The following is a 10,488-nucleotide window of genomic DNA, read 5'->3' as shown; positions in this document are numbered from 1 at the left end:
GGGTGCCTTGAGCATGAAACGAGGTGCTGCTGGTGGGAAGGCGGGGCCAGGCTCAGTGGTGGGTAGGCGCTCAGTACGCATGAGCATCCCGCCCACTTCCCAAAAAATAAAGCAGAGAGTTGCATTTATTCGTGTCCGTGGGACTAAGTGTGGTGACAGCATGTGTTTTCCACCCATGGCAGGAGGTCGGCACAACATAGCCCAGGATGGATGAAGCCGACCGCTGCAAGATGGTCACAAGTTCGGATCCTGTCCCTGCATCCTCCACTCTGCGTTCCCCGAGGGCCGACAAGGCTGCAGGACACGTGTCAGGCCCAGGCCCCGCCACTGGGTGGTCCCATTTCTCCTGAGACTCCCTCTCAGATTCTCTAACATCCCTTCCCTCCTCCCAGCTGGCAGGACCCAACCATGACCCCTCACACCTCACTGAGGTGTGGAAACTCTCCTCCATTCTTAGGGGGCCAGAATTCGCTACCAGGGGGTCTTTTGTAAGAGCGAACATTTATTCAGTCAACAAACATGGGCTGTCTGCCAGGGCCGGACATGGCTGGTTGTCAGGACACAGAGAACACATGATCAGTCAATGTGAAACAGCATGACGTCAGCCTGCGCCTGGTATTCCCAGATGTCCTTGACTAAGTGACAATTTACACAGTGTTTCATTAGATGCCTATTAAGAAGAGAAGCACAGCTGATGCCATAAACCAAAGCCACCCCCAGAATGGGAGGGCTGATTAAGCAGAGGCCGTGGAAACAGGTCCAAGTTTCCGGGCAGGTCCTGGAGCTGGGCCCAGGCAGCGGGGACGGCTCTCGGCAGTGCACTCGATGGCCGGAAAGCCTCGCTAGGGTCCAGAACCTCACTTCCACCCCGCTCCCTTCTCTTCTGTTCCTAAAGAACGAACCCAGCCAACGACCGAGTGTGGAGTGTGAGCCCCAGGCAGGGACGTCACCTGCAGAGAGAAGCCCCGAGCAGGCAGGCAAAGATGAACACACCTCTTCTGAGCGTGACCTAAACACGCACAGATCTCTGAACAGCGTTGGTGTCCACGAACGCTGCCACTGTTGCAAAAACAGTCTTGGAGAGCACGGGGAGGAGGGGTGACCAGCCGAACCGGGCTATTTCTTCAACTCCAAGATGGCACTTCCTGGTCCTCGGTGCTTGGCGCTGCAGATGTTGCAGAACTGTGCGGGCGAATTCTAGAAACGTAATTACAAGACACGGGTTTTAAAAAAGCTTTTTCGGCTGCCTGGGTCATGATCTCGCGGTCCGTGAGTTCGAGCCCCGCATCGGGCTCTGTGCTGACAGCTCAGAGCCTGGAGCCTGCTTCGGTTTCTGTCTCCCTCTCTCTGCCCCTCCCCTGTGTGTTTGCTCTCTCTCAAAAATAACCCTTAAAAAAATAAAAACTCTTTCTATTCTCATATTCAGAAATCTTATGGGAGCATTGGTCAGGGGGTGGGGAGGAAGCTAGGAAATGTCCCTCCATTTCCTGGAGATTTTTGCTGGGTCACAGAGGGTTCTGTGAGACTCCAAGAACCCCCCCCCCCCCCACAGCAGAACAAGTCTAATGTGACCAGGGGGCACATGGGGGACATGACTTGATACTGAAAATAGCAGTGTCACGATACGGAAATCGGGCTGAAAAAGTGAACACTAGAAAATGGTTTTCACTGTATCTCACAGCTGTATGGCTTGACCCTCATCAATTGTACCTACATGAATCCACTCGATTTTGTGTTTAGCACAGTAATCCCCCTTTATCCGTGGGGGTATGTCCCAAGACCCCCAGGGATGCCTGAAACCACAGTACCAAACCCTAAATACACTGTTTCTTCTGTACATCCCTACCTAGGATAAATTAGGCACAAGATTGATAACTAATAAAACAGACAATTATAACAATACACTGCAATGAAAGTTACATGAACGCGGTTTACCTTGTACTGTACTCACCCCTCTTCCCATGAGGAGGAGGAGGAGGAGGAAATGCCTGCCTGAGGAGGTGAAGTGAGGAACGAAACAGGCATCATGTAGACTACTGCTGACCTGGCTGTTCGTCAGGAAGACAACTGCCTGCTTCCAGACCGTGGGTGACCGCAACCATGGAGAAGGGGGCACTACTGGGTAGTATACTAAGCGTCTTTACCCTTGAGGAATAAAGTCATTTTCTCGTGGGATCTAGAACGAATTCTGAGAAGCCACAGAGCCACGGGATGACACATTAGACTTCGGACTTCCCACTCACCATGCTGGGCACGGGCAGGCACTCCTTGTGGAACATGTGGCGGCAGTGGAAGGCCACCACGCTGAAGGGCTTAGCGGCATCTGGGGGGCACAGGGCAGAAAAGAGAGAAGAACCCAATGAAACAGGCAGATCGGGAACTTCGAGAACCGATCCCAACTGCAAGTCCAGCTGTGGTTCAACGTTCCGGCAGGAAGCCGCCGTAGGAGGACCGCACGGTCACAGAGGCATCCTGAGGGGTGCTGGGAGCAAACGCACAGCAGCTACCACAACTGAGCTGCTCTGAGTCAAGGTCACAGACCTCCACGTCAGTTACGCCTACAAACCAGGGACCGCTTCCCAGCGAATGCAACCATGTTTATTTTAAAAGTTAGGAGGATGGGGCGCCTGGGTGGCGCAGTCAGTTAAGCGTCCAACTTCAGCCAGGTCACGATCTCGCGGTCCGTGAGTTCGAGCCCCGCGTCAGGCTCTGGGCTGATGGCTCGGAGCCTGGAGCCTGTTTCCGACTCTGTGTCTCCCTCTCTCTCTGCCCCTCCACCGTTCATGCTCTGTCTCTCTCTGTCCCAAAAATAAAAAACGTTGAAAAAAAAAAAATTAAAAAAAAAAAAAGTTAGGAGGAAACTGGGTGGCTCATTCAGTTAAGTGTCCAGCTCTGGATTTCGGCTCAGGTCATGATCTCATGGTTTGTGACACTGAGCATCGCATCAGGCCCTGTGCTGACAGCACGGGGCCTGCTTGGGTTTCTCTCTCCGCCCCTCCCCCATTCTAAGACTTAAAACAAATCAGGATGTGTATCCCCTCTTCCCTTCCCTGTGCCCTCACACACACTATACACACCATATCCCTCAGTCCGTTCCGTGGCTTTAGAAAAATGCTGCCAGTTCACCTACTGCCTTGGCCAGGACCACTCAGTGACTTGGGGGTAGAGCAGGGTGACAATCCTAGGCTGTGACCTTGCACCGTGCTGCAAGCACTTCTGCAGAATTTAATTACACACCGCAGGTGCACTGGTCTGCAGGTCTGTTAAAACACGGCCTAAAAACACTGCGAAAGCTCACTTTTCCTGCGTCCGCTGCGGTTTTTAACATGAACACTTCAAACCCATTTCCTCTAGAAAAGACCCTGGGGGGAACAGACTTCTCACGTTGCTGTTAGATTATCCCTTAAAGCTAAGTAAACCCTGCAGCAGCTAGCTCTCTTGGTACTTCTGTGTGCTGAGTTTGTATCAAAGGAGCACTTTTTTTGCATCCCGACAGCTATGCTTTAATTGCTCTTTTCAAATTCTGGAATTTCCTCTTCTGTCCTATCCTTACGTAAGGCGCTCCGATTACACACGACGATATATATATATATATATCTACCAACTATAAATAAACACGTGCTTGTGTTCTGAGGAGGCGGCACATAGTAGGTTTCCGTCGAAATCGGGGATAACCTAGGGTCCCATAACCACAGAGCAGAGAAAAAGTTTAAAGAAAAGGGAAGTACAATTTTTTTTTTTTGTGCTGGTGTACAATTTTTTTCCTAGATACACATGATTCTTCTTCCTTGGAATTTAAACATGTTGATGGTAGTTTTTCCATTCTATTTTACTCTAAAGCCATGATTCTCAAAGAATGGCTCCCGAAGAAGCATCTATGTCACCCGGGAATGTGTTGGAAATGCAAATTCTTGGGTCCTGCTCGGGAACTACTGCCTCTGCACGTGTTGTGGGGGGTACCAGCACTCTGGGCTTCCCGAGCCTTCCAGGTAATGCGGGCTCACTCTAGGATGAGTGCCTCAGCTTTACAAAATGGTGGTGCCAGCCTGCAACTGGGTAGGGTTGTGGGCCGAAATTCTGTACACAGATTATTCCAGAAGTTATAGATTAGCTAACGTCAAAATTTTAATTCTGGGGCGCCTGGGTGGCTCAGTGGGTTAAATGCCCGACTTCAGCTCAGGTCATGATCTCACAGCTCGTGAGTTCGAGCCTGGTGTTGGGGCTCTGTGCTCATAGCTCAGAGCCTGGAGCCTGCTTCGGATTCTGTGTCTCCCTCTCTCTCTCTCTGCCCCTCCCCCACGTGAACACACACACACACACACACACACACACACACTCTCTCTCTCTCTCACTCTCTCTCTCAAAAATATAAAAAATTAAAAAAAATTAATTCTCCTCATAAACACATATTTGGGGGATTTCCGCCCGCCAACCATCTTACCTGACGGAAGAATAGGGGAAAGGCACGACTCACAGATGTTTTCCTCTGCAAGGAAACACACACACTTGGGATTAGACAGCCTTTCTGTTTGCTCTGTCTCTTCTGAAAGCAAGGCCTATGGTTCCAATAGGATTATTTCAATGATACCCACCATCGACCAGAACGCCTTTCATTTGAGTCCGGTGCATCCTCTTCAGTAAGGACAAAGAGTCGGCTACGAGAATCTTCTTGCAGCCTTCACGAAGCAGGATCTAATGCATTCGTTGTAAAACAAAACAAAACAAAACAAAACAAAACAAAACAAAACAAAACGAAACCCGCATCTTTAGAAGACTCAAATATGGGGGAGAACCCTCTTACTGGGGATTGAGAAAATTGGTGTTTGAAGCTGCCCGAGGAAGCACTCACTGCTTGCTGGCCCTCAGTACACTCTTCCCTCCAAACCTGTCAGACCAACCTTTCCAGCTTCCGTGCAGTCACAACTGCACTTAATGTATGGCCGTTCCTGTAGCGCTTGTGAAATGACATACGGATGTAAAAGTCTGGCAAGGAAGGCTGTATTAATGAACCCTGACGTTATCTTACAAGGCTTCCTAACTCGGACTCTGCCTGGCAGTTCTTCCGCTCTGTGACCTGCTCATTCCAGGATGGAAAACCAGCTATTCCAGAATGTTCCATTTGATAACTCCGTCTATCTACTGCACTGATCTATACGGGGTCCATATCACAGACAAGGAACAGGGCACAGAGCAGCTAAGCAGACAGGATCTCTGTCTTAACCCCCCTCCTGGCCGCAATCCCTCTCTTCTCCCATCCCAACTGTTCAGCGCAGTGCTAAGGGTCTCAAGTGTCTCTGTTAACCCTCCAATTTGGGGACTCTTAAGGGGGGCAGACGACTGAAAACTGACCACAGATGTTCATATTCTGTTACAAGATCCATTTTCTTCATCCCAGTACTGCGCTTTTTCTTTATGCATTTTTCCTGCTACTTTGTAAGTTACATATTTTCTCCCTCGCTGCCTGGACAATGAGGAGAGGCAGGGACCCCCGCAGCAGCCTCACAAGTCACGACACCTACAGTGCAGGCCAATGCTGCTGGGTGGCACCCACCTTGTGTTTCGGAGCCGGGGTGGGATGGAGACAGAGAGTGCCCACCTGCTTGGGGCACAGGAGACAGACCACCCGCTGTACCTTTTGCCCCGTTCCATGGGCCCCGGTGAGAGTTTCCAGCCTGTTATGGGTTTTCCGAGATGTTTTGTTAGAAATTGGCAGAGGCTGTGTGAGGTGTGCTTATGCCAAGTGCCTTTTTTTTTGAACCAGAACTTGTTGCTTTTCTAAGAGGGGGACACTCAGGGCCTGAAGGGCAGTGAGGCTCTCTGTGGCAGGGTCTGTGGCTCACTCTTCTGGCTCGATGGGTCTTAATGCACGTTTCTGTGCGGTCAGATGTAACTGTCCCGGAAATTCACAGAATGATGCCCTCACCGCCTCCCTTGGTCCAGCTCTGGGTCACAGCGAATGCTGCTCTCAAGAGGTGCGTCCCACCCTTCTTCATACTACGCATGTGTCTTGCTTTTCAGGTTTTCAATTCATGCCACTGGGCCACCTGGGCTCTGCTATCCCCGGTGTCTACACTAATACACGCTCCTCTCAAATCCTGGACAGCATGGGCTGGGGGAATGCAGCCCAAGGGCTTGCTCCCCAGTCCTACAAAAGCAAATACTCAAGAAAACAGAGCTGATGCCCAGATCTAAGTTCTGTACCTGCCATTTCTAGTACTGTTGAACAGGAAATAAAGCTCTACGATTTCTACATTAATCGAGACACTGTCTATGACGTTTTCTTCTTTAAAATGCTATTAAAAATTGGATTTTTGATTCATTAAAAAAAGACATTAAAACTTTAACGGGTATCATTAAAGCACACAGGAAGAGAAAAATATAGTAAGAAGGAGATCTAGGAGATACTGATACCAGGGGTGCCTGGGTGGCTCAGTGCGTTAAGCTTCCGACTTCGACTCGTGGAGCGTCTGACTCCTGCTCTCACGGTTTGTGAGTTTGAGCCCCACGTCAGGCTCCACAGTGATGATGTGGAGCCTGCTTGGGATTCTCTCTCCCACTCCCTCTGCCCCTTCCATGTATGTGCTCGCTCGCTCGCGCTCTCTCTCAAAAATAAAAAAAAATACTGATGTTAGTAACTTTAGGAAAATTGATAACCAAACATAGAAAACTGCTCTGCCTCCGATACCAAAATAAAAACTTAAGAAAAACAGTGTCAAAGTATCTTTGGTAAAACGTTTCAAAACGAGCTGGCTCTGACCCTGAGTGGGTCTCCCGCACGACTGATACAGGAGGAAGGGCAGACCCAGCAGTACGGACAGAAGCCACAGTGCCTGCAAATTTAAAAAAGAAAATGCAAAAAAACCTGCAAACTGAGGAGGAACCGTTTCTTTACCAGGATTGCGTTTTTCTAAATACATACAATCCGCCTGCCCACAGCAAGGCATTTTCTAGGAAAAACTTCAGTATTCACAGGCCCTCAGCCAGGAGAAGGGAAAATACACAAATACAGCGTAGTATATGTTATTTTATACTTCATCTGCCCAAAACCCAAGCCTCCAAAGCAGGAAAACACAAAAACGGTTTCTCATTTACGTGATACCAGGCAGGCAGGTAGAGCACGAAATGCAGCTACCATCGGTGCAGAAGAACCAGTTATCCCACAAAACCGGGAGTACTCCGAGGGCAATCAGAGCAGGTGAGTGAAGCCCACACAGGAACACCATAGCATCAGATAGGTACTATTTTCAGCATCAGACATGACAAGGCATTAGGTTGACCATGGATCATTCGCTGTAGCAACCATCAGTGACTCGTGAAAAATCGGCTGTAGTGGTCACTGATTTATTTCAACCTTAAAAGTGGATACTTGGTGTTTCCCACAAACGCCTTTATTAAAACATCGGTGGAGGAGTCCAACTCTGTCCTCTTCAGCCCTCTGACTTCATGATTTCCGACAACTCCCACCTTCCAAAGTGGTCACACGCAGCCTGCTCCCACCTGTGGACGCTCACCTCCCACGGTCTCCAGCCTTGCAGACTTGACATTATTCACGTCCGTGGGGCACAGGCACGCTCTCCTGCCATCCAGGTCTTTATGACCAAAATGCCATCGAGTCACTGCCAGTCACGTTTTGAATATATCCTCTGCCACTACTTTGGGCTACTTTCCGTTTTAAATCGTGAAATACAGCAAACATAGAGAATAAAATATACTCAAGTCTCTGCACTTAGATCGAGCAAAGCTATTAAGGTGTTACCGTATGCTTCAGATCGAATTCAGAAGAAAAAGAAAAGATTTCAGATCCAGCTGACACTTCCGTGCCCGCTACCTTCCCTCCTCCTTTTTTACAAACATGACTTCAACTATGTTCAGTGTGTCCCCAACTAAACCATGCAGCTGCCTGGGACTCATGCAACACAGATCTAGCCAATGAGATGAACGTAGAGGCTGGAAAGCCATCCTTTCCCAAATAAAAAAGCAAAGCCTCATCAGGAAAGAGCCCTTTGCTTCCCACATCTTCCTGCCTGGAATGTGGATGTGCGGTCCGGAGATACAGCATCTGGTTTGTGACCAAGAGGCAGCAATCTGGAGATATACTCTCCTGTTGATGGACATCTAGGCTGTTTCCACTCTAGGGCTATTAGGGATAAAGTTGCAAAGGACATTTTTTGTAAAGTTCTTTTGTGGACCTACTTTTCATCTTGGATAAATACTTAAGAGCAAAACTGCTGGGTTATGAAATAGGTATATGCCTAATTTTTAAAGTACCTATCAAATAGTTCTGCAAAGCAGTTACACCATTTTACGTTCCCACATATTATGTTCTAATATCTGATAAATCTCCCCTTATTCTTCTTAATCTTAGCCACTTTGTACAAAAACTTAGGACAGTAAAGAATTCTTTGGGGGTTTTGATTAGAATTGTATCAAACATATAGATGATGATTACTTTAGAGAGAATTTATGACATTTATGGTTATGTACATACTGTCAACAATGAAAGGGTTAGATTCAATTAGCTAACGATTTGTGTAGCCTTTCTGCATTTGTTAAAGAGACAAGGCTCTAATGGTCTTAGATTGCCCTCCTAGGACGCTGGAAAGGTTAGACTAGCATCCCCCAGGGAACTGAAGAGCTTTTCTATTCTATCCTCTGGAAAAGTTTATGTAAAATAGGGATTGCTTGGGTTTGGTTGTTTAGGCTTTATTCTTTATTTTTTCAGATGAGCAGCAAAGCAGTCTTCAAGATGTTGGGTTTCTCTCTGGAATGAATTTTATGGTTCTTTTATTCACTGAATCAACATGGCAGGGCTGTGACAGCCTGGCTGGCCACCTCCCAGCATTGTCCTCCTCTTCTTGGGAAGCTGATGGGACCTCACATGTCAGTTGGGTCCATCGTGTCCTGAAGACAGACCATTTCTCACCTCCTTTGCAGGGTAGAAATGTTGCCCTCTTCTCCTCGCAGATCCTGGCTTAATTAAAAGGTTAACTACAAAATATATCTGGGGACTGCCTGTGTTTTAAAACTTTGATAAAACCAATCTCTAAATTTGACTGTGGATTAGTGCTTTTATTGTGGCTTTATGTTCTGACTACTGATTTAATGACTATAGGGCTATTTGTTCTTGAGTAAATACTGGTAATTTATATTTTCCTAGAAAACGGACTTTTTTAATATGAAATTTATTGTCAAATTGGTTTCCATACAACACCCAGTGAGCATCCCAACAGGTGCCCTCAATGCCCGTCACCCACCCCCCCTCCCTGCCACTCCCCACCAACCCTCAGTTTATTCTCAGTTTTTAAGAGTCTCTTATGCTTTGGCTCTCTCCCTAACTTTTTTTTTTTTCTTCCCTTTCCCCATGATCCTCTGTTAAGTTTCTCAGGATCCACATTAGAGTGAAAACATATGGTATCTGTCTTTCTCTGTATGACTTATTTCACTTAGCATCACACTCTCCAGTTCCATCCACGTTGCTACAAAAGGCCAGATTTCATTCTTTCTCATTTCCAAGTAGTATTCCATTGTATATATAAACCACAACTTCTTTATCCATTCATCAGTTGATGGACACCTAGGCTCTTTCCATAATTTGGCTATTGCTGAAAGTGCTGCTATAAACATTGGGGTACAAGGGCCCCTTATGCATCAGCACTCCTGTATCCCTTGGGTAAATTCCTAGCAGTGCTACTGCTGGGTCATAGGGTAGATCTATTTCTAATTTTTTGAGGAACCTCCACACTATTTTCCAGAGCGGATGCACCCGTTTGCATTTCCACCAACAGTGCAAGAGGGTTCCCGTTTCTCCACATCCTCTCCAGGATCTATAGTCTCCTGATTTGTTCATTTTGGCCACTCTGACTGGCGTGAGGTGATATCTGAGTGTGGTTTTGATTTGTATTTCCCTGATGAGGAGCGACGTTGAGCATCTTTTCATGTGCCTCTTGGCCATCTGGATGTCTTCCTTAGAGAAGTGTCTATTCATGTCTTCTGCCCATTTCTTCACTGGATTATTTATTTTTTGGGTGTGGAAAACTGAGTTTTCAAATATACGGATGTAAAATTGTAACATTTAGTTTTTAAATCTTGTCTGCATCTAGTTGTCATGTTTGTTCCTAATATATATGGATTTTTTTTTCTTTTTCTTCATCAACTTTGTCAGAGGTTTCCCTATTAGTCTTTTCTCTCCTCCAGAAGTCCTGTGGTTGAGGACATACGCATTCTCACCTCCCTGTCTCCATTGGCCACTCTTTTCTATGATCTCTTAATTACTCTGTGCTGCATATACCCTTTCATCAGATCTTCCAGTTCATTCTCCCTTTCAGCTGAGTCCAATCTACTATTGACCTTGCACTGAACTGATAATTTAAATGAATACCCAGTTTCAAAGAGTTCTATTTGGTTATTTTTCAAGTATTCCTATTTTCTATCATAGTGTTCTTTTTATTATGGGATCTATTTTTTCATGTCTTTTTTTTTAATGTTTAA

At 46.9% G+C, this 10,488-nt stretch overlaps 1 protein-coding gene across 1 annotated transcript in view; it reads right to left on the bottom strand.

The window, feature by feature from the left end:
* Positions 1-482: 482 nt before the first annotated feature.
* VPS41 (VPS41 subunit of HOPS complex) overlaps positions 483-10,488 on the bottom strand; it is a 185,476-nt gene continuing 175,470 nt past the window's right edge. The window contains exons 26-29 of the mRNA XM_047842845.1: positions 4,593-4,692; positions 4,442-4,486; positions 2,244-2,323; positions 483-1,197 (exon numbers count right to left, since the gene is read on the bottom strand). Of these exons, the coding sequence (XP_047698801.1) occupies positions 1,117-1,197; positions 2,244-2,323; positions 4,442-4,486; positions 4,593-4,692 (306 nt within the window). The 3' untranslated portion in view covers positions 483-1,116. The remainder of the gene's footprint in view (positions 1,198-2,243; positions 2,324-4,441; positions 4,487-4,592; positions 4,693-10,488) is intronic.

Source organism: Prionailurus viverrinus, chromosome A2 (assembly GCF_022837055.1).
Source record: "Prionailurus viverrinus isolate Anna chromosome A2, UM_Priviv_1.0, whole genome shotgun sequence".
Lineage (NCBI taxonomy): Eukaryota > Metazoa > Chordata > Mammalia > Carnivora > Felidae > Prionailurus > Prionailurus viverrinus.
The sequence above is the reverse complement of the archived record's forward strand: the minus strand, read 5'-3'. Positions and strand labels throughout refer to the sequence as shown.